General features: G+C 35.0%; 1 protein-coding gene across 1 annotated transcript in view; it reads left to right on the top strand.

Moving 5' to 3' along the window:
- Positions 1–1,227: 1,227 nt before the first annotated feature.
- The window catches only part of LOC118194827 (uncharacterized), a 71,170-nt gene continuing 47,106 nt past the window's right edge, over positions 1,228–25,291 (top strand). The window contains exon 1 of the mRNA XM_085813447.1: positions 1,228–1,548. Within this exon, the coding sequence (XP_085669573.1) occupies positions 1,494–1,548 (55 nt within the window). The 5' untranslated portion in view covers positions 1,228–1,493. The remainder of the gene's footprint in view (positions 1,549–25,291) is intronic.

Below are 25,291 nucleotides of genomic sequence, written 5' to 3'. Positions count from 1 at the left end.
TACAGCGCCAATTTATCTTACATCGGCCAATTTATCTTACAGCGCCCTTTACAAAGGGGGCTAGAATGCTCTGCCATGATTACGTAAAGTTATCAGCAAACCAAAAACTGAGCCTTGAATATGGATCGTCTTTCTTAATTTAGGCATTAAAGAAGATGTACAAGTTTCGGATGTCGTTCAAGTTAGTTATTAGATCTTGATTGTAAATAGCTCACATATTGTTGCCCGTGAAATCTGGGTTTTACTTTCCAATTTCATCAGGAAATGCTTGGTTGGTTTATTTGGTCACTGCAAAACACGTGAGGGCTATCTGTCTAAGGGAAGGAATACCTTAATGGATGACTTCCTAAAGAAACTTAGCTGGTATCTATATTACAGATGTTCTCCATCTGTAATATAGATACCAGCTATATAGTTTTCTCAACCATGAAAATGCTCACGCAACCAGCTTGTTCGCCTGGAAAAGGATTTAATTCAAACTACAAGCATTTAACGACTTTACCTCTCGGCCGTTGGTGGGACGTCAGGAAAGACGATTTAAGTCTTACATGGCAATGTAGACGGCATATATAAAAATTTCATGTCATAATTTTCATTGCATCATTAAAATATTTTTCTTCTTCTTCTTATTATTATTATGTAATTCGTTTCTTGGATTAGAATTTTGAGTTTATGATAAAAAATTCAAGAATGTTGGTTGTTTGGTTGGTTTATTTGGTCACGGTTTGGTTTGTTTATTTGGTCTCGGAGTAAAATTTTAATGAAGCAATGAAAATTATTATAAATTTAATAATTTTCATTGCGTCATTAAAATTTTTATATCATTATGTAATCTATTTCTTGGATTAGAATTTTGTGTTTATGATAAAAAATTCAAGAGGTGTTTGCTTGCTCAATCAAGCTTTCGCAAATACCTTGTATAATACGTTGTAATTAGAATTTTCTCTATCATAATTTTTTTAACTCATGTACCATGATGGATGATAAGTTTTTATCACATTACTCACTATTCTCGTATATCATACCTAATTAAATCAACTGAAACAAACAACAGTGATATTTCCCAATCGTATTTGGCGTATACCAAATGCTAATAGACTTTCTATCACTTTTTGATAAAAGTCTTCGTCACCGATTGACTTTATCATTCCGTGATAACAAAACTCGATGATTTTTCATTGTTTTTAAATGATAAAATCTAACACTTATTATTTGGTGAAAAAACAATTGTCTGCTACCTTTCTGCTTCCAGATGATCCATCACAGTCAGTCTATCAACATCATTCAGCAAACGCTATTATTTGAATCATGAAAATTGTTTTACAGTAACCCTCTCAGTAAGAATCTGCTTAAGAAAAAAATGTAAACAGCCCGTAAAGTATTCTAGACAACATCGCATTGAATACCTTCTTATTTAATTAAATTCTTGTGTATTATGCAAAACCAACCAATCAAAAGAGTTCCGAAAATTTTATTCTTGGTTTGAATCGAAAATGGCATCAAATGCTCCAAAAGTTGTTTTCAAGATCCTGATTCTCGGTGATACAAGTAAGTAAAAACTATTCATGTTTAACAGAGTTTACATAAACCCTATTTACTATCAATATGAATTTAAATTTCGAGATTGGTAAGTCTTATTTGGCCCACCCTGTATTATATAATATACGTATAATATAAGCTGATTCTTTCGGTGCCAGATTGAAAAAAAAAATGCCAGTGTGTCAAAGATTATTTAATTTTCGGTCATTCATAAAATACTACATACGTTGAATTATGAAAAGTACACTCATGTCCATAAATTAAGGATAATTCGAAGTCAAGCGGAAATAGAACTCTAAAGTAAATATATCACCTGTAAAATCACTACACACATCTTCAAGAATCATATGCAAATTTTAGGAAGTAACCAGATGACACCGATGGTACGTCACAATGACGAGAGTGTAAGAGAGTGATATATAAGGAATACAGGCAAAGAAGTAAAATTGTTCGCAGGCGCTTTGTAAGCATTTCAGTGCAATAACCGAACAGTTATGACACAAAGGACGCATTTGGTTAATTATTTACGTGGTAGAATTACGGCCGTCTGGAATGTGGGCGTACCCAACTGGAAGTATCAGATGAACTTGGAATTGCCCAGAGTGTCATCTCCAGGCTTTGGCAACGATTCCAAGATGATGGTAATGTGAGTAGACGTTACAGCACAGGTCACCTCAGAGTTACAACGCCGAATGAGGACTGGTATTTGGCAGTTACTGCCAAAAGAAACAGGCGGAGCACAGCCTCAGATCTGTCTCGTCAGTTCTCTTCAGCCACTGGTACGACAATTTCAAGGCAGACCGTGTACAGACGCTTAGGGCAGATTGGTCTATATGCTCGTAGACCTGTGAGATGCGTTCCACTTACTGCAACTCACTGTCGCGTGCGGTTAGCCTGGAGTACAGAGCATGCATTGTGGACACCGAAACAGTAGGCTTGTGTGATGTTTTCCGACGAGTGCAGGTCTGCTTGCAGTCTGATTCTCGTCTTCAAATATTTCATATGGAGAGCTCCAGGTACCCGTTACCACCAAGAAAACATCATTGAACGAATCCCAGGGTTCGTAGCGGTCCTTATAAGTGCTTATAAGTCCTTATATTTGAAAATAAAATATAAAGGCCCTTATAGGTGCTTACTTTTTCTTTAACCCTTTAACTGCTTAAGACGTGTTTAAACGTTTTTGGAATTTCTTTAAAAATGCTTAAGACGTCTTTACACGAATTTCAAATCGCACGAAAAATGCTTAAGACGTGTATATACGAAGCCCGAATTTCGCGAAGATTGCTTAAGACGTGTTTAGACGACGCGATCTGGTCTTCCTTCCCCTACCTTTCTGCAGGCGGCTGTCAGTTGACACAAAGCTCTTAATAGGGTGTGAAGTCTCTTTTAAAAGAGCACTTTAGGAAAACGTCCTTAGAGTGAAATATCTTTGTCAGACAGCAGGTATGTATTATCTGTGTGCCGACTAAAAGTTTGCGAAAGAAGATAAATCGTTTTACAACTCTTTGCCTTGTGGTACTTTATACAAATGAAAGTCAAACAGGATCCGACGTTGTTATAGTACATTGCCGAATTTTAGTAGAAACAAGAAAAAATAAGAATTGTAACGGAGGACGCCTTTATGCCTATATGTTATAGAATCAAATATTTTATTTTTGTATTGAAAAATGATTACAATTTCTGATTCGTCAGGAAAAAAATATAAAATGTTGCAACCAGCTTTCTTGTTTGCCTTCGTATTTTAAATGCGCGTTATTATAATCGTATATTCTTCTTTTTACATCCTTAAATGTTAAAACTGTGCTTTCAGCATGCCTGAGTTTTGTACTTGTATGTGTGGCTCTATGCTCCGTAGAAATGGCGAACTGACATATAAAAATTATATGAATGTTGAAAGGAAGATATTCTACTCGAAACTTGCTTTAACTAAAGGAATAAATGAATACGTCGAAGGAATTTCTAGAAATATTTGTTTTAAAAATTTTATTATTAAGACTTTAAATCCAAAATGTTTTGAAATCTAAAGAAAAAAATATGTAATCCTTGAAACATTTTTAGAAAGAAATCTATCGATATAAAATCTCTTAAAATTAATGGAGTGTAAATTAATTAAAACAGTTAGTGTACGTAAGGGTTAGATCTACTCCGCACAAAAAATTACAGTCAGAAGATCAATTATTTAAAGATATGAATTAATTACATTAAAAGAATTTAAAATAAATTAACATCTGTCCAAATGTCAATGCTAACAGCAATAGCACGAATGAAAGTTATTCTTTAAATTCCGAACTTAATTCATTCGTCGGTACGCAATGATTGTGTCTTTGCGATAACTTTTCTTATACATACTACAAAAGGCCGCCAACGAAGTAGCGGTAAAATCGTTGAATACTAATAGTTTGAAGCGGGTTCAAATCCTGACGAATGGATTGCCTGCATACCAGTTTTAGCGAATTTTTGCTGCCCATGTTTAATGTGAATATGAGCCAATTTTAGTTAGCTTTTCATGATGACATGCCTTGACTACGAGTCCTCGCTCGGGTTGTGTTTGTTTTGGCTTGTTAGATTATTAAGCACGTGAAGGCTATCTGTCTAAGGGAAGGTATACTTTCGTGACAGATTTTCTAAGGGAAACAATCTCGCACTACAAAAAGTTAAAACCATAAAAACGCCCATGCAATCAGCTTGTTCACGGGGGTTTGAATGCAGGTCAAACTATGAGTATGTTAAGAAAAGCGATTTCAAGAATGTTTAATTATTTTATTTAGTTTGTAATAAGCTAAATAAAATAATTAAACATTCTTGAAATCTCTTCACATTACTGAAAGGGCAATAACTTCGAATTATACTATGCTACTACTTTTCCTCTAATATGAAATTTTGAACTTTTCCGTTATCGGACAGCCCACCAGGGACTGAGCGGAGTCTAACGGAACAACTGGTGGTTCTGTCCGGGGTTCGAATCCCGGGAAACGAGCTGGTTGCCAGGATGATATTCTTAGTTTTCCATATGTGTAACATGTATGCAAGCTAATTTCCGTTAGGCAGTCCTCGAACGAAGGCATCCTTCACCTTAGGCAAATAACCATCGAGTACTTTGCCATAATCAAATAAACCTTTATCCATAACATGCTTCAAATATTTTTATGTTGAAAAGTTCATGCGCCAAAGTTGGCCCCCGTTGAATGAAATATGTTGTTTATTTTTTCCTTGTTTTTTATAACAACAATGTTCTTGTTTTCAGAATCTGAATTATCAATAAAATTCTTTTAATAATATGCGATTCTATTTTGTTTTTTTATTTAATGAAAAATTAATTTAAGCGACAAATCTCTTACATTTAGAAAAATTTTCGATTTTCGAAACGAGTTGCTGTCAAAAGCGCATCTTCTCGTTGCTGCATATATTTATTTAAAGCAAACTGCTTGGCGCGTGTGCTTTTATATTTGAAAAGATTCAGAGAATTTTCAACATGGAAATAAAGTTATTAATTTTACTGAATTTTGTGGATTCTTTGTGTTTTGAGGTAAAATTCAAACCATCAGATATGTGATAACCTTAAAATAAGGGTATATATAATCAGGATTTTGCGGCCAAACATTCCCAGCGAAATAAATTACAAAAAATTATCTATGTAGAATTAATGTATATTCCGTTTAGTATTTTAATTTATCAGTGTTATTACACATCAGTTTATCAGTGTAAGTTATATCGAGTTTTAGTTGTGTTCGATATAAGAATTTTATTTGGTTTATATAAATCCGATTCGTTTAATAATATTATATTTATTAAATACTATTTATTAGGTTTTGAAATCTGTCAAACCCAATCAATGGTCTCCTGGCTAAGATATCTGATTATTGCTATTTCGACTCGTATTCGAACCCAAACAAACGAACTGGTTGAATTTTGTGATTTCCCCTATGTGTAACATGAACATGAGTACGTTTTACTTAGAAAGTCGTCCATGGAGACATTCATTGCCTTCGGCTGATAGATTTCGTTTCCTTTGCCATACTCAAAAAATCTAAAACTTTTTCAAAAACACTGACAGATGCATATAACAAAATAAAATTAAGTAAATGCATATAAGAAAATAAATTAAGTAAATACATATAAAAAAACTGAAGTAAATGTATATAACGAAAAAAAAAATGAGGTAAAAACAAATTTTCAATAATTTTTCAATACAGTAGTTTTTAAATTACTTGTTTTCAAATTTCATTTCATTTTTATGTATGTACTAATATACAGTGTATGTGTGCGAAAGTGTGCTTGTTCGGCATATCCATATATATTAATTAAATAAATCTGATTTGAAAATGCATGCACTAACGCGCTATTCTCGTAATTTGAAAAACACTAAAGTATTGTCTGAGAAAAATGTTTATAAAGAAAATTAAATTTCGTCTCCTTACTCGGTGCTGTGTAAAAAATTTAAGTAAGCTTATTAATTTTTTCTTCTTTATTAAAATCAAATTAGTTTCTTTTCATCTATATATGAAAAATAACAAAATCTTGTTGTCAGAATGGAAATTCTTAAAAATATGAAGTTCGTTTTTTTCGAACAAAAATTTCTGAGAAATTTCTCTAGGTCAGCAGGTAGTAACAGGACCACTGACTGCTTTGTTTGAAAACCCCGATGAAGTGGATGATTTTACCCATAAAAGGTTTACTTTAACAAAGCAGATGCGGTCCAAATGGCTTTGCTGAGAAGCGTTCGTATTTGAATAGCTTGAAGCTTGAAAGCTTCAGTTGGAAGATGTTCCCGAAGTCAGACAGCAATAAAATTTGTTATACAGTGTCTCACAAAAGTGATGGGACACTTGTGCTTTACGAAAGGAAACTGTAATAAAATAAATTAAAAAAACATGTAAAAATTTTTGTGGGTGTGTTTCATACTTAAATTTAGTAACAATTATTACGTAACATACATTTTCTCAAAATATTAAAATAGTAATTTAATATAAATACAATTGTTTAGAATGGAGCAAAAAATGGCTCACATAAGTGATGGGACACCATTAGATACTACTACGTACTGCAATAAAAATATTTTTGGGGGTTTTTATTTTTACTCAAAAGCAATTGGCAATAATTTATTAAATCGTCTGCAGTCTTTCTGTCCAGTTTGTTTTGGAATTTTTGTGTTTTTTAGCTCTGTGGAGCCATAAATGCTAAACGACAAGAAACTTTGCCTGAAATTCGAAAATTAGTTATTAATTTGCATATTGAATGTGGAAAATCTAATAGAGAAACTGCTGAAACAGTTAACATGAGTCATTCAGCAGTTTTCAGTATCATTAAACGATATAATAAGAATCATATGATTCAGGATAAAAGAAGACCTGGCCAACCATCAAAGCTATCCAATGGAATAAAGCGAATTATTGTTCAAAATATTTAAAAAAATCCAAGAATGAGTGCTCCTAAAGTTGCTGCTGATTTACAAGCATTATATGGAGTAATTGTTAATCCTGAGACTATTAGAAGAATAATTCGATGGAGCAGCCAGGAAAAAATTCTTCGTAAGTGAAAAGAATAAAAAACTCAGACAAAATTCAACATAAATAAGAACTCTGATTACTGGAATGAAGTTATATTTGCTGATGAGAGTAAATTTAATATATTTGGTTCTGACGGTAAAATCTTGGTGTGAAGAAAACCCAGGAAAGAATTTCGCAAGCAGAATTTCGTGCGAACAGTAAAACATGGTGGAGGAGGAGTTATGGTATGGGGGTGTATGTATTCCGCTGAAGTTGGTAATCTTGTTTTTATTGACAGTAAAATGGATCAGTACAAGTATATTGACATTTTAAATCAAAATTTGAAATCTTCAGCACGAAAATTGATCCTTCGTAACGATTTTAAATTCTACCAGGACAATGACCCCAAGCACACTGCTTTGAACGTTAGACTCTGGCTGCTGTATAACTGTACTGAAATAATAAAAACACCACCACAATCTCCAGACTTAAATCCCATAGAGAATATTTGGTAAGAATTGGAATCAAGAATTCGCAAACACACCATTTCTTCAAAACAACAATCAAAATCATTGCTTCAAGAAGAATGGGGTAAAATCACTCCAGAAATCACAAAAAAATTAGTCGAATCCATCCCAAGAAGATTAAATCGCGTTTCAAAAGTAAAAGGAAATCCAACAAAATATTAAAACATTTTAAGAAGTAAAATTTTTGGATAAATATTTGATGGAAAAGTAAGTGTCCCATCACTTATGTGAGCCATTTTTTGCTCCGTTCTAAACAATTGTATTTTTATTAAATTACTATTTTAATATTTTGAGAAAATGTATGTTATGTAATAATTGTTACTAAATTTAAGTATGAAATACACCCACAAAAAATTTTTACATGTTTTTTTAATTTATTTTATTACAGTTTCCTTTCGTAAAGCACAAGTGTCCCATCACTTTTGTGAGACACTGTAGATATTTCTCTCTCTGTCTCTCTGTGAGTTCTTGAAATCTTGGAACGGGTAAAAGTTTATTTTGTTTTACATATATAAGGAAACTGCATGTAAAGCAAAATAATTCAAGGCACCCATTGTATGTTAATCATTGTACGTCCCCTCAGCTCTTCGGTTGGGTATTAAGAAAAGAAATTCCTATACTGCTTTTGTATTACTTGTATAGTGAAAGATTTGAAAAAAATAGCTTGATATGAAAAGTTTTTCTCCGATGAACGAATACAGCTGAAACATGTTTCTGTCTTCAAGTATATCCACAAAACATGAAATAGTATTGTACTCTTTTGTATTCTATTGCATTTTTATATTACTTCGTGGTAAATTTTTTGATTCTTAAATTTCTCTCTCTCTTTTCTTATAATACACAAGTACTCTTTCGAATATGGCTGACCTATGAATCTAAATTTTTATACTATAAAATTTTGTATAAAAATTAGCCATAATCATTAGACACAGCTTTGTGTATATTATATTCTTAAATACATGCCTGCAATTAATACTAAGAATACTATTGATAAAATTCGTGATATAATTAATAATGAAAATACTGTTTAATCTAAAAACCGATTTGAATCTTTTTTTCATTATAGGGTAACATGAGCCAAATAATTTTCGTTAGAAATATACAATTATGCTAACTTAACACATCAGATAGAAAATATTTTATCGTCATCATCGGCTATGATAAAAGATTTATACGCTTAAAATTTTGGATTATGATAAATCACACAGGACCTATTTGTCTAAGGGAAAGGAAGTCTTCAGAGTAGATTTTATTTTTGTGGGAAACAAACTGTTAATTCACAATCCATTGTACTTATGAAAAACCCCTAAGCCTCCCATGCAGCCGCTAGAATTTACCGGTGCTCAGCTATCTTACCGCTTGGAGACTAGTTGGCTTTCTGAACTTACGCAATATCTATCTGAATTTGAATATTTGCATAAAAAACGAGCAAAATAAAATGACACATTGTAAATAGTACATTTTACTGAAATCAAACTTTCTTTGAAAAAGGAAAATTAATTGTAAGGAATAAGATGGATGCATTTAATTAAACGGCGGGCAATAGCAGCGCTGATCATATGTTTCGTATAGGAAATCATTTTCTTCGTGTTATCGTATAACGGAAAATATGCACAGATTATATTTTACAGTTTTTAAGAAGTCATGGTGTAAGGATCTTAAGTTTTACTAACGTTTATTTTATTTTAGATCTTTACTATCACTTCCTATTTTCTACTTCCGGCCAGAATTACAAGCGTTAACCTATTTATGCAAAGTATGTCTGGGGAACGCCAAGTATTTAAGTTGTGGCTTTGTGCCAAGCGAGAGAGAGGAAGCAGTTAGTCGAAGCAGGCCGCTTACCTTAGAAGATTTACTCAGTTGCTGGTTGCCTTCCAGGCCAGAGGTTTAATCCTCTTGATAACTTTAAACGTATTGTAGTGTTCACAGCTCTCTGTACTACATACGGCTTCCTGTTAATATAAGGCCAATCTTCCACGTTTATTATTTTAAAGTTAAATTAGAGTTTAGTTTTATTTTTATACTTTTACGTTTAGACCACAAGTAGTGGGTCTTTGTATTCCGAAGTACGGAAGTTATTGTAAATAGAGAAAAATAAAGGGTTTTGTATAACCTTCTTGTGTATCCTGTCTACTTCCCACAGTTATTGAACATAGCTTTAGTAAGCTCTCTGTTCCGAGTCAGGTCCTTGCATATTCCCGAAGAAAGTAAGACGGAACATAGAACCTGATAGTGGCGCCCAACGAAGAAGATTAACCATGGCCTAGTTTCAAGAAGAACCTGTGCTGCCTGCAGAAGAGTCTCAGAATCCAGAAATTCCAGCTGCCGCCCTGGAAAGATTTGGCTACATCGTCCACACCATGCGCGCTTCGATGAAACCAGAAGCAACATTTAATGGAAACTCACCGGTAACCAGTTTTTTGGAAAAATTGGATGACCACTTCATGCTCTACCCCGTGCACGAATTTCAAAAAGTTACCTTAGCTACCAGCGCTTTGAGGGGCCAAGCGCTTAATTGGTTCAAATGTATAGGCAGAAGTCTCTTGGGTCAAGCAGGAAGTCCCACCTTTACTTACGAAAATTTCAAGACTGCCCTACTAAAAGCCTTCCCTGTTGTAAGAGATCGTGCGAAATTAGAAACGGAACTTTTCAGCATATATCAGCAAAGAATCGAAAATCTCTCAAGCTTTATTTTAAGAAAAATTCACGTCATGAAACTCTTGTATGGAAACCGTCCGGATCCTGAGATAATTCAAGTGATTTTGCCGTGGTTACTGCCCCAAGTGCAAGACTTTATTGAATTAAGAAATCCGACTATACTGGAAAAGTTATTTGAGCTAGCAATCCAGTTTGAAAGTAGAAGAACGGCGGACATTGAAAGAAGACGCCAATATCAACAGCGAAACCAATTTGGTGCGCCAAGACTACAGCAAACTCAAGCACACGGCTACGGAAGCAAAGCGAATCAGTGGGCAAGGAAACCCGAGCATTCAAAATTAGCCGGCGAACGTCGACAGTTCAATAGCAATCCAGGAAAAAAGTCTCAAGGCCAGTGGAAAAAGAAGGAAAGCACGGAAATGAAAAATAATTTAAACTAAAACGGATTTCTGCTGACGGGAGGGTGCGGAAATCCGAAGGCCACGAAAACCCCTCTTCCTTCAAGTTAAATACAGTAATGGTGAAAATTTTGACTCTTCCGAAAACTGAAGTGTTGGTGAATAGTATCCCAGCCACCGCACTCCTGGATACAGGCGCGCAGAGTTTCTGTCTGGCAGAAGAATTTTTTACGAAGTATTTTCGGAAATACCGCATATATAATTCGGATAATACGACAGTGTTAGCGGCGCAAGGAGAAAAATGTAAGTGTATAGGTAAATTACCGCTGTATGTCCGTATCAAGGACGAACAAGTAAGGATTATGTTTTTCATAGTAAAGAATCTGCAAACACATATTATTTTAGGAATAGATTTTCTTTCAGACGCACAAGCAACGCTGGATTTTAATGAAGCGTCCCTTAAGCTGACAATGAAATCAGTTCGTGGAGAAAAGGCTGAACCGCCGATGTTAAATCTTGACCACCTGCCTAAAGAAGAACAGCGAAGAATCCGACAAGTGGTAAGTGAATTTGCTTCGTTATTTAATGATATTCCAGGATTTACTCAGGTTACTAACCATAGTATTGACACCGGAGATTCAATGCCAGTTCGCCACAAAGCATACCGGTATGATAAGAATAAGGAAAAAATTATAGAATGGCATATCACCGAAATGCTACGTAAAAAGTTCATAACGCCCATCTCAAGTAGTTATGCTAGCCCGGTGGTTTTATGTAAGAAAAATAATGACTATCCTTTGACAGATCCAAAAAGGTGGAGACTCGCTATTGACTACCGTAAATTAAACTCCATAACTAAATATCCGGTATATCCGTTACCGATTATTGAAGAAATTCTAAGGAACATAACATCCACCAAATATATGACGACTTTAGACTTAACGACTGGTTATTTTCAAATAGGGGTTAGGCCTGAGCACGTGACTAAGACTGCTTTTATAACCAAGTCTGGCACTTATGCATTTATGCGTATGCCGTTTGGCCTTTCAGGGGCGCCGGCAACATTTCAGCGATGTATGGACATTGTGTTAAGGCCTGGTCTTGGAAAGTCCACATTTATCTATTTAGACGATATCATTATTACTAGTGATAATCTCGACCAACATGTACAGGATTTAAGACAAGTGTGTGCTTTATTAAATGAGGCCGGTCTAATTAATGTCGAAAAGTGCAAATTTTCAGCCCCTGAATTAAAATATTTAAGTTACAAAATATCTCAGAAGGGAATCGAGACAGACGAATCAAAAATAATCGCTGTACAAAAGTATCCGACTCCGAACACGCCGAAGAAGCTCTCTTCTTTTCTAGGACATTGTTCATATTATAGGTCCTTTATAAAAAATTTTGCAGCTATTGCTGAACCATTGTTAAATTTAAAAAGGAAAAAGGCAAGATTCTCGTGGACGGCCGAAGCCAATAGTGCTTTCGAAAAATTAAAACAAGCATTAACGCAAGCCCCTGTGTTGAAATTTCCTGAAAAGGATGAGAATTTAGAAATTTCAGCGGATGCTTCGGATTATGCGGTAGGAGCGGTACTTTCGCAAAATCAACAGCCCGTGGCATTTTTTAGCCGAACTTTAAATCAAACACAAAGAAACTATTCCGCGACCGAGAGAGAGGCACTTGCAGTTCTGTTAGCAGTGCAAAAGTTCCGAGTCTATTTTGGAAAGGCGCCAATAACAGTGTACTCTGATCATGCGGCGGTAACTAGATTGTACTCAGGGAAAAACGTATCCCCAAGGTTAATAAGATGGGCACTCAAGCTACAAGAATATAATCTGGTAATCAAGCATACCCCCGGAAAGGAAAATATCGTAGCAGATGCCCTATCAAGAATTAAAATAGATGAACAAGGTAATACCGTAAAGGTGGCAATGCTCACAGCATGTACAATAAATTCCCGAGAAACTGTAATAACCGAACTGGGCAAGGATCCTGAGTTTGGAAGCATTTATGAGTATTTAAAGGATTCTGAAAATTTTAGCCACCAAGACATTGTGGCGATAAGAAATAGGGCGGCCCATTACGAACTAATAGATGGTCTATTATTCTATACAAAAACTACGAATTCCAACAACGAATTTCGACCTGTTATCCCAGCTAGTCTTAGATTAAATATCCTGCAGGAGCTCCATGACAGCCCTTTAGCTTCTCATGGTGGTATTCGAAAAAGTATCCAACGCGTACGCGAGGCAGTCTATTTTCCTGAACTGCAAAAGTTAACAAGGGCGTATGTCCAGTCCTGCCCAACATGTCAAGCAGTTAATTATATTAATTTCCGCCCGGCTGGGTTTCTAAATAGTATTAAATATGAATTTCCAAATGAAATAATTAGCATCAATTTATTGGGCCCTTTCCCAAAAAGTCAGTTAAATAAAAGTCGGTATCTCCTTGTTATGGTTGATCATTTTAGTAAATGGACCGAAATTGTTCTCTTAAAACGAGCCTCCGCGAAATTAGTTACTGATTCTATTTTAAATAAATATATTTTAAAATACGGGGCGCCCCTAAAAGTTATATCGGATAATGGTCCTCAATTCGTAAGTAATGTATTTGAAGACATGTGCCAAAAACTGGGCATACGTCATTTAAAAATGGTCCCGTATCGGCCGCAATCAAATATAGCGGAACGGGTCAATAGAAATATAGTGAAAATTATCCGTAGTTATGTTAAAAATTTTCATAAAAGCTGGGATAACTATGTCAATGAATTTGCTTTCGCCCTTAGGACCGCAAAACATGATACAACGGGCAAAACTTCTCCTGAGTTATTTTTAGGCAGAAAGATTATAACGCCGTTAGATAAATTATTTTATGTGCAACAAAGAGCCCCAGAATTTAAAATGGGTGATATAGACAAACTAATAAAAGAAGCAAAAAAGAATACAGAAGTAGCACAAAGAAAACAAAAATGGTATTATGACTTGAAACGACGGGGAGTAACTTATAAAGTAGGGGATGAAGTACTAAAAATTAAGCATTCACTTTCTTCAGCACCAGAAGATAAAACTGCCAAATTTTTTCCACGCTTTGAAGGACCATATGTTATAGAAAAAATAACTCACGCTGTTGTAGTGTTAAAGGCAAGAAATGGTGAAACCTGTTCCGCAAACATTGACCAGATAAAACCATTCTATGACCGTAATAAAATGCAAATCTTTTCAGATCTTTTGCAGGATCCGGTACGGCAGACACCGCAGGTACAAGTTCCAGAGGTGGGAAAACGACAAGTACAAGGGCAAGCCATTAAGAGGCAGGAGAAAGTGAAAAGAAAATTTTCCCGCGGAAAAATTGAAGGTAGCAAGAAAAAGAAGCCGTTCCACCGTCCAGAAAAGAGAGTTCACAAACACCCCCAGAATGAAGAAGGGAGAAGACGACGTATGTGAAGAGAACCAGGAGAAAAGACGGCAACTATAACCCGGTTCTAAAACGGAAGATCTACTCATCCGACAGGACTCTCCGCAGCAAATGCCGCCGAACTGCGGAAGGGCCATCAACGGCGGAGGAAATGTTACAAGGAAAATTTGAACGGCCAGCAACGAGGTCCAAGCAGGAACATGAAAGAAGTTTCCCGGTTCCGCCAAGACCAGCTGCCATCAAACGGCCAAGACCACAGGCAGAGGCGAAAAAGAAGGTATTCAAGGGTGACCGAACTGGAAAAAAAGAAAGCTTCTAGAGGAAGGCCCTGAAGGTCGAGCCCGCACACGAAGGAGGATAAATCAAACAACAATCTACGCTACTTTCCAGGACTGGGCTCAGAAAAGAATGTCCGAATATCACAAAGATAAGTAAAATTTTATGTTACTTTGCAAACTCAAGTTAATCTTTCTTTCTTACTGCAAGTGGCAGATTTCAAGAAGTTTTACCTCATGCGAGGTCAACCTTTATCGCCAAAAGGGAGAGAAATGAGTTGTTACCGATTTTGGTATTATGTTTTTCAATTACTCGCGTGTAAAACTAAAGTTGATGTATAATACCGATGTGTAAAGACTTAAATATTGTAAAAGTTATTGTATAAATTTTATTTAAAACATTCTGGCAAGAAAGAAGTTTTAGTCTGAAAGACTTTTTGAAATGTAGTATTTCAATGTAGAAAGAATTGGCACTTGCTTTGAAAAGAATAGAAGTTAACAATGTACTACTAATGTATGTTGTCAAATGCGTAAAATTAACGGCATGTTAATATGTTCTTATATACAATGTGAACTGTTATTTTAAATGTTAAGAAATACCGTGATATGGTAAAAGTGAATGTTAAAATTTTTTTTATTCGTGTGACTGTAAAAAGACTAAAGCATGGCGAATATGTGTTAAAGGTTGAATGATGTAGTTAGGCTCTCTGAGGCTACACTTTAGAGTTAGACACTTTCAGAATAGTACCTCAGGGTTTAGAGTTGAAATTAGGGTGTGTTAAGAGGTCTTGGCATGTTGAATTTTAACACTTTAGTGTTTTGATTGTAGGAGGAAGTGTGGAACACGTAGACAGAAACAGATTCGTGTTTGGTGTTCTTTTACAACACATGTCAGAGAGCACGGGAAGAGATAATTAAAATAGTCATGAATGAAATAAGAATGTTAAGAGAAGTATAATTATATATGTTACTTGCCATTTCATTGTGTAACATTTCATTAAACTAGTTTTCCTTCCAGATCTCTGGAAGGAACCAGAATTGAATATAAGCTCCTGTTTAGATGCAGTACAGATGAAAAAAATTGTGTATCCTGGGAGCTGCTATTGTAAAAACAAATTTCTTTCTTTTAAATTTCTAGTTTCTAGCGAAGTATATTTGTAAAAGATTCGCCTCGCGTTAGATTCTAGAGCTGAAAGTTTTCAACAAGGTCGTTTTAGACCTCAGTTTCAAACTAATTAACTCTGGCGGGAAGTATGTAAGGATCTTAAGTTTTACTAACGTTTATTTTATTTTAGATCTTTACTATCATTTCTTATTTTCTACTTCCGGCCAGAATTATAAGCGTTAACTTATTTATGCAGAGTTTGTCTGGCGAACGCCAAGTATTTAAGTTGTGGCTTTGTGCCAAGCGAGAGAGAAGAAGCAGTTAGTCGAAGCAGGCCGCTTACCTTAGAAGTTTTACTCAGTTGCTGGTTGCCTTCCAGGCCAGAGGTTTAATCCTCTTGATAACTTTAAACGTATTGTAGTGTTCACAGTTTTCTGTACTACATACGGCTTCCTGTTAGTATAAGGCCAATCTTCCACGTTTATTATTTTAAAGTTAAATTAGAGTTTAGTTTTATTTTTATACTTTTACGTTTAGACCACAAGTAGTGGGTCTTTGTATTCCGAACTACGGAAGTTATTGTAAATAGAGAAAAATAAAGGGTTTTGTATACCCTTCTTGTGTATCCTGTCTACTTCCCACAGTTATTGAACATAGCTTTAGTAAGCTCTCTGTTCCGAGTCAGGTCCTTGCATATTCCCGAAGAAAGTAAGACGGAACATTGAACCTGATAATGGGTTATCTGCTTTAAGAGAACACCTTCGTGGGCAATTTTCTAAATAAAATTCGCTTGAATTCACGTTACGCATCGAGAAAATCATAAATACCACAAACAGCTAAACTGTTCGGTTGCCAACAACAAAATACCAACATCCAGCAATCTTATTCACTCAACTATAGTGAACTTAAACTAATGTTTGTATATTATTAGTAGTATTAAAATAACGAAAATATTTATTCTAATAAAAATTTTTGTTTGAATATCCTCCCTAGTAAGGTATTTCCTTTGGTTGGAGATTTGTCAACAATAAATGCTATGTTTAAACAAGACATTTATTTAGAGCATAATGCTTCAAAAATGTATGCTGGGATCCCTAGAAAAAAAAATATCGGCGGAAAATATATCTCCGAAAAAATATTTTATTATCATATTCTTTGATTAATTATTAAATAATTAATAACTTTTATAATTTTTAAATGAAATGCTTATTTATACTTTACCAAATGTACAGCAACACTCTTTCTTTACAAAAATACCATATTAAATAAATTATATTGTAAGCTAATAAGTAACAACATTGCTTTGTTTAATTAAGATACAATAACAAGCCGAACAAACATTAAATTGTAAGTCAAACAACAAAAATCAGCGTTATATTTTCAAATTTTCATTATATCTTATCTCGTTCATTTGCGCTTTTGCACCTGAAGATGATGGTTCGGTAAAACCATCGAAACTAGTCCTGTGAAAATTTGAAAATATAACGCTGATTTTTGTTCTTTGACTTCCAAATTAATTGCTTTGTTTGTTATTAATATGTCTCATCCTTCCTATTTCAGATAAAATTTACTAGTGTTTCTTGGACAGGAAAGCAAGAATTTTTAATTTGAATCCATAAATTTATGTTACACTGAAAACGGTTTCATGTTATAATTCCCTTTCTGAATATCTTGAATGTATATGAAAAAGTAAAATGCAAATTTAATATTAATATTACCACCCTTAAAAACACCCAAATATTTCGTTTATTACTCTCTTAGAACTACGTATTAATTAAGGAAAAAAGAAATTATTTAAAATAATTATTAGTTGCCTGCAGTTGATGAATACAGGAAAATGCAGAAGGTTTTAAAGATTTTTAATTAATGACAAAAATACAGAAAATCGGAAATAATACGAAATGTTTCAGCAATATCTCAGAAGGAATGACAATTGCACCAGATATTTGTCAGAATATAATTTTAGTGATAGCAGTTTAATCAGTCTGCATTGAAATTCCGGTGATAATCAGTGACATACAGATTTAGGTTACTTAGGTTAAAAATGCGTAATAATTTAAAATTTAACCGGGTAAATTTTAAAACCAATTTATTTGAAAACTATCAGCTTCGCTGCGAGCCTTCGTCTGGCTCGTAAATGTACCGGAAAATGGCTGAAGGGAACTCCAAACGTTAAATTTAAAAACTGCGTAGGATTTTACTCTGCAGAACAACTTCATAAAAAAAGTTATTACGTATAACAAAATTACAATGAAATAAGCAATGTCCCTTAATACAAATATTAATTATCCTAATAAATAAATTAACCAAATTCACTTTGCAAAATCTTAAGAACTCAAATGGTATAAAGGAGGTTAATAACTTTGTTTCCTAAAAAAATCAGTCAAAACTTTTCAATATCTTAAAAACAGTGAAATGAGCAATAAATAAAATAAAGGAATGCAAAAAACAAAAAATTCTGGAAAGCAAAGTATAATTAATGATATTTTATCTTATGTTTTCAAGGGAAAAAATTACAATGAAATAAGCTATATCCCTTAATACAAATATTAATTATCCTAATTAAAAATTAACCAACTTTCCGTAGAAGAACAAAAATCATGTAAAACTTTTCAATAGCTTACAAACAGTGAAATAAGCAAACAATAACATGAAAGCAATTCAAAAAACATAAAATTCCGAGCAGAATTTTACTCCACAGAACAACTTTATCTAAAAAAAAAAAAAAAAAAAAAAAAAAAAAAAAAACATAAAAATATATTATATTTATATAAAAATGACAATGAAATATGCCAATCTCTTAAAAACAGTGACATAAGAAATACGATGAAAAATTGTTGCCAAACCCATATTTCTAAAAGAATGAAACTATTCAAAATGATGCGATTTCATCAAAAATCTATCAACAACAATAAGATAGTAAAATTGTTGGCAAAATCACATTTTTAAAGATGTGAGATGCGAGAAGTGTCCTCGGAAGCTTCATTTAAAATTTTTCTAAAAATACAAAATATTACCATTTTTCTAAAATTCTTTTTGTAAAAGCAGTCGCAAGGATGAAAGTTTAACGTGTCCAAAAATCAAAGAAAAAACCTTTTTAAAAATAAACCTTTTTAGAAAAAATCCCGTTGAAAAGGTTTTAAGCTCCCTTTGTTAGATAAATTCGTATTTAATCGATTTATTGAAAACGAAATTTATTTTAAGTTCGTAAAATAGCTAAGTACCTACGTTTCATGACGATGTGAAAATGAGTGTGTAGAGTAAAATCTCGCTTCCCTATAGCCCATTATGTCTCAAAATGACGCGATTTAGTCACAAAACATTAAATAAAAAAATTCGAATGCGAATTTCGAAAAAATCGCTTCGAAGTGCACTGGCTCTTGTGTCGATGTACCTATGTACCAAATTTCGTACCGTGGGTATATTAGCTTACGCGCAGCGCGAACGAAAGGCGCGCACACACAGACAGACTCTTTCTTTTATTATATGTAGAGATAAGATTGTTTAAGGGAAGGAAACTTTCAAGTTTCGCAGTTGTACGCCCTGCGGCATTAAGACGATCATCACGGAGAGTCTAGCCTTTTGCAATTCTCTTGAGAGCTCACAGGTACTGAAAAATATATAGCAATCAATCTCACTTAGCGGAATCATTGAAGTAAAATTCTGGGAGGGATGGGAAATAACAAAAGAACTGCTTGACAATTTTCAGAGGTTTAGGGTTATTTTCGCGACATTTTACGGGAAGTTCGGTCCAAAACTAGCGACAGTTTTAAAGAGATTCGCAGATAATCACTCGACAGGCTAAGGGTTAAAGCTCTTATTTTTTTTTTTTTTTTTTTTTTTGTTTTTAAAGCTTATTTTTTTGCTTTTAGTAATTTTTTTTCTTTTTTTTTTATGAACGCGATATTTTCCCCCCGTACCAAAGCCGAAACTAAATAAACAAATTTTCTTCCTAATATGGAATGTCAGATGGTGAGTCATACTCCCGGAAATAGCTTTTCCCCCTTTCTCTGCATTAACATAACCTTTGGTGTGCACGAAGAGTACAGACAGGTGCCCGTCGTTGTGTTGGTCAAAGAATTGCGAAAGCAGTAGAAAATTCGGCTACATTCGGCATTCTTTTCCTCCCACCCAAATACTACACACGTTTGAATTTCTATCAAGATCTTAAAAATTTGCATTTTCGTTCTACTTGGTCAGTTCATATTCGTGTTTATTATGATCGCTATGCTTATATTATGAGCATGTGGTGGCTAAAATTGTGGACACTTTTGGAAATTTTTATGTTTTTGAACTTTGTATTATCAGGTTCAGTGTTCCTTCTTACTTGCTTGGGGAACATTCAAGAACCTAACTCGGAACACGGAGCTTACTAAAGCTATGTTCAATAAATGTGGGAAGTAGACAAGATACACAGGAAGGGTATACGAAACCCTTTATTTTTCACTCTTTACAATAATTTCCGGACTTCGGAATACAGAGACCAACCACTTGTGGTCTGAACGTAAGAATTTAAAAATATTAACTAAACTTTGGAATAATAAACAAGGGCCTACGTGGAAGATTGGCCGTTACAGAGAACTGTTAACACAAGAATACGTTTAAAATTATTAAGAGGATTAAACCTCTGGCTTGGAAGGCAACCAGCAACCGAGTAAAAACTGCTGAGGCAAGCGGCCTGCTTCTGCTAACTCCTTCCTCTCTCTCGCTTCGCAAAAAGCCACAACTTAAGTACTTTGCGTTCGCCAGACAAATTTGCATAAATAAGTTAAAGCTTTTAATTCTGGCCGGAAGTAGAAAATAAGAAGTGATAGTAAAGATTTAAAATAAAATAAACGTTAGTAAAACTTAAGATCCTTACATACTTCCCACCAGAGTTAATTAGTTTGAAACTGAGGTCTAAAACGACTTTGTTGAAAACTTTTAGCTCTAGAATCTAACGCGAGGCCAATCTTTTACAAACATTCCTCACTAAAAACTAGAAATTAAAAAAAAATTGTTTTTACATTATCAGCTCCATGGACAATTACTTTTCATCTGTACTGCATCTAAACAGGAGCTTTTAGTTGAAATCTGGTTCCTTCCAGAGATCTGGAAGGAAAACTAGTTTAATGAAATGTTACACAATTAAATGGCAAATAACATGAATATTTATATTTTTCCTAACATTCTTATTTCATTCATGACTTTATTTAAATTATTTCTCCCCGTGCTCTCTGACATGTGTTGTAAAAGAAAACACCAAACACGAATGTGTTTATGTATACGTGTTCAACACTGCCGCCTACAATCAAAACACTAACGTGTTAAAATTCAACATACCAAGACCTCGTAATACACCTTATCTTTAACTCTAAACCCTGAGGTACTATTCTGAAAGTGGCTAACTCTGAAGTGTAGTGTCAGAGAGCCTAACTACATTCATTCAACCTTTAACACATATTCACAATACCTTTCTCTTTTCTTTTTTTTTTCAGTCACACGAATAAGTTTAAAATTTTTGGCATTACTTTCACTTTTACCATATCGCAGTATTTCTTAACATTAAAAATAACAGTTCACATTGTATATAAGGACATATTAACATGCCGTTAATTTTACGCAATTTAAAACATACATTAGTAGTACATTGTTAACTTCTATTCTTTTCCAAGCAAGTGCCAATTCTTTCTACATTGAAATACTACATTTCAAAAAGTCTTTCAGACTAAAACTTCTTTCTTCCCAGAATGTTTTAAATAAAATTTATACAATAACTTTTACAATATTCAAGTATTTACACATTCCTATTATACATCAAATTTCGTTTTACTCGCGAGTAATTGAAAAACATAATACCAAAATAGGTAACAACTCATTTCTCGCCTTTTTGGAGATAAAGGTAGACCTCACATGAGGTAAAACGTCTTGAATTCTGCCACTTGCAGTAAGATTGAAAGATTAACTTAAGTTTGCAAAGTAACATAAAATTTTACTTATCTTTGTGATATTCGGACATTCTTTTCTCTGCCCACTCCTGGAAGGTAGCTAAGATTCGTGTTTGATTTATCCTCCTTCTTGTGCGGGCTCGCCCTTCAGGACCTTCCTCTAGGAGCTTTCTTTTCCCTCCACTTCGGTCACCCTTGAATACCTTCTTTTTCGCCTCTGCCTGTGGTCTTGGCCGTTTGATGGCTGCTGGTCTTGGCGGAACCGAGACACTTCTCTCTCGTTCCTGCTTGGACCTCGTTGCTGGCCGTTCAAATTTTCCTTGTATCTTTTCCTCAATTGGTGGTCCTTCCGCAATTCGGCGACATTTGCTGCGTAGAGTCCTGTCCGATGAGTAGATCTTCCGTTTGGGAGCCGGGTTATAGTTGCCGTTATTTCTCCTGGCTCTCTTTGCATTCGTCGTACTTCTCCCTTTTTCATTCTGGGGGTGGTGGAGCGCTCTCTTTAGTGGTCGGTGGAACGGCTTCTTTTTCTTGTTATCTTCAATTTTCAAAAGGGGAAACTTTCTTTTCAATTGCTCCTGCCTCCTAATGGCTTGTCCTTGTGCTTGTCGTTGTTCCACCTCTGGAGCTTGTGCCTGCAGTGCCTGCCGTGCTGGATCCTGCAAAAGATCTTTAAATATTTGCATTTTATTACGGTCATAGTATGGTTTTATTTAGTCAATGCTTGCGGAGCATGTTTCACCATTCCTGGCTTTTAACACCACTACAGCGTGAGTTGTTTTTCTATGACATATGGTCCTTCATATCGTGGAAAACATTTGGCGGTTTTATCTTCTGGTGCTGAAGAAAGTGAATGCTTAATTTTTAATACTTCATCTCCTACTTTATAAGTTACTCCCCGTCGTTTCATATCATAATAGAGCTTCTGTTTTCATTGTGCTACTTCAGTGTTCTTTTTTGCCTCTTTAATTAATTTTTCTATATCACCCATTTTAAATTCTGGGGCTCTTTGTTGAACATAAAATAATTTATCTAACGGCGTTATAATCTTTCTGCCTAAAAAAACTCAGCAGGAGTTTTGCCCGTTGTATCATGTTTTGCGGTCCTAATGGCGAAAGCAAATTCATTGACATAGTTATCCCAGCTTTTGTGAAAATTTTAACATAACTACGGATAATTTTCACTATATTTCTATTGACCCGTTCCGCTATATTTGATTGCGGCTGATACGGGACCATTTTTAAATGACGTATGCCCAGTTTTTGGCACATCTCTTCAAATATATTACTTACAAATTGAGGACCATTATCCGATATAACTTTTAGGGGCGCCCCGTATTTTAAAATATATTTATTTAAAATAGCATCAGTAACTAATTTCGCGGAGGCTCGTTTTAAGGGAACGATTTCGGTCCACTTACTAAAATGATCAACCATAACAAGGAGATACCGACATTTATTTAACTGACTTTTTGGGAAAGGGACCAATAAATCGATGCCAATTATTTCATTTGGAAATTCGGATTTAATACTATTTAGAAACCCTGCCGGGCGGAAATTAATATAATTAACTGCTTGACATGTTGGGCAGGACTGGACATACGCCCTTGTTAACTTTTGAAGTTCAGGAAAATAGACTGCCTCGCGTACGCGTTGGATAGTTTTTCGAATACCAGCATGAGAAGCTAATGGGCTGTTGTGTAACTCCTGCAGGATATTTAATCTAAGACTAGCTGGGATAACAGGTCGAAATTCGTTGTTGGAATTTGTAGTTTTTGTATAAAATAATAGACCATCTATTAGTTCGTAATGGGCCGCCCTATTTCTTATCGCCACAATAATTTGGTGGCTAAAATTTTCAGGATCCTTTAAATGCTCATAAATGTTTCTAAATTCAGGATCCTTACCCAGTTCGGTTATTACAGGTTCTCGGGAATTTATTGTACATGCTTTGAGCATTGCCACCTTTACAGTATTACCTTCTTCATCTATTTTTATTCTGGATAGGGCATCTGCTACGATATTTTCCTTTCCGGGGGTGTGCTTGATTACCAGATTATACTCTTGTAACTTGAGTGCCCATCTTATTAACCTTGGGGATAAGTTTTTCCCTGAGTACAATCTAGTTACCGCCGCATGATCAGAATACACTGTTATTGGCGCTCTTCCAAAATAGACTCGGAACTTTTGCACTGCTAACAGAACTGCAAGTGCCTCTCTCTCAGTCGCGGAATAATTTCTTTGTGTTTGATTTAATGTTCGACTAAAAAATGCCACGGGCTGCTGATTTTGCGAAAGTACCGCTCCTACCGCATAATCCGAAGCATCCGCTGAAATTTCTAAATCCTCATCCTTTTCAGGAAATTTCAACACAGGGGCTTGCGTTAATGCTTGCTTTAATTTTTCGAACGCACTATTGGCTTCGGCCGTCCACGAGAATCTTGCCTTTTTCCTTTTTAATTTTAACAATGGTTCAGCAATAGCTGCAAAATCTTTTATAAAGGACCTATAATATGAGCAAAGTCCTAGAAAAGAAGAGAGCTTCTTCGCCGTGTTTGGAGTAGGATACTTTTGTACAGCGATTATTTTGGATTCGTCTGTCTCGATTCCTTTCTGAGATATTCTGTAACCTAAGTATTTTAATTCAGGGTCTGCAAATTTGCCCTTTTCGACATTAACTTTTAGACCGGCCTCATTTAATAATGAAAACACCTGTCTTAAATCCTGTACATGCTGGTCCAGATTATCACTAGTAATAATGATATCGTCTAAATAGATAAATGTGGACTTTCCAAGAACAGGCCTTAGCACAATGTCCATACATCGCTGAAATGTTGCCGGTGCCCCTGAAAGGCGAAACGGCATACGCAGGAATGCATAAGTGCCAGACTTGGTTATAAAATCAGTCTTTGGCACGACCTCCGGTCTAACCCTTATTTGAAAATAACCAGTCGTTAAGTCTAAAGTCGTCATATATTTGGTAGACATTATGTTCCTTAGAATTTCTTCAATAATAGGTAACGAATATACCGGATATTTAGATATGGAGTTTAATTTACGATAGTTAATCGTGAAACGCCACCTTTTTGGATGTGTTAATGGATAGTCATTGTTTTTCTTACATAAAACCACCGGGCTAGCATAACTACTTGAGATGGGCGTTATGATCTTTTTACGTAACATATCGCTAATGTGCCATTCTATAATTTTTTCTTTATTCTTATCATACCGGTATGCTTTGTGGCGAACTGGCATTGAATCTCCGGTGTCAATACTATGGCTAGTAACTTGAGTAAATCCTGGAATATCACTAAATAACGAAGCGAATTCACTTACTACTTGTCGGATTCTTTGTTGCTCTTCCTTAGGCAGGTGGTCAAGGATTACCTTTGGCGGTTCCGTTTTTCTTCTCGAACTGGTTTCATCGTCAGCTTAAGGGACGCTTCATGAAAATCCAGCGTTGCGTCTTCCTCTGAAAGAAAATCTATCCCTAAGATAATATGTGCTTGTAGATTCTTTAGTATAAAAAACATAACCTTTACTTGCTCGTCCTTGATACGAACGTATAGCGGTAATTTACCTATGCACTTGCATCTTTCTCCTTGCGCAGCTAACACTGTCGTATTATCTGAATTATATATGCGATATTTACAAAAATACTTCCTAAAAAAATCTTCTGCCACACAGGAACACTGCGCGCCTGTATCCAGGAGTGCGGTGGCTGGGATGTTATTCACCAACACTTCAATCTTCGGAATCGTCATATTTTTCACCATTACTGTATTGAACTTGAAGGAAGAGGGGTTTTCTTGGCCTTCGGATTTCCGCACCCTCCCGTCAGCAGAAATCCGTTTTAGTTTAAATCTTTTTTTCTTTCCATGCTTTTCTTCTTTTTCCACTGGCCTTGAGACTTTTTTCCTGGATTGCTATTGAACTGTCGACGTTTGCCGGCTGTTTTTG

Source organism: Stegodyphus dumicola, chromosome 3 (genome assembly GCF_044657685.1).
Source record: "Stegodyphus dumicola isolate Sdum_Otavi_A_Nest chromosome 3, ASM4465768v1".
NCBI lineage: Eukaryota > Metazoa > Arthropoda > Arachnida > Araneae > Eresidae > Stegodyphus > Stegodyphus dumicola.
Note: the sequence above shows the minus strand (reverse complement) of the source record. Positions and strands in the feature narration are given on the sequence as shown.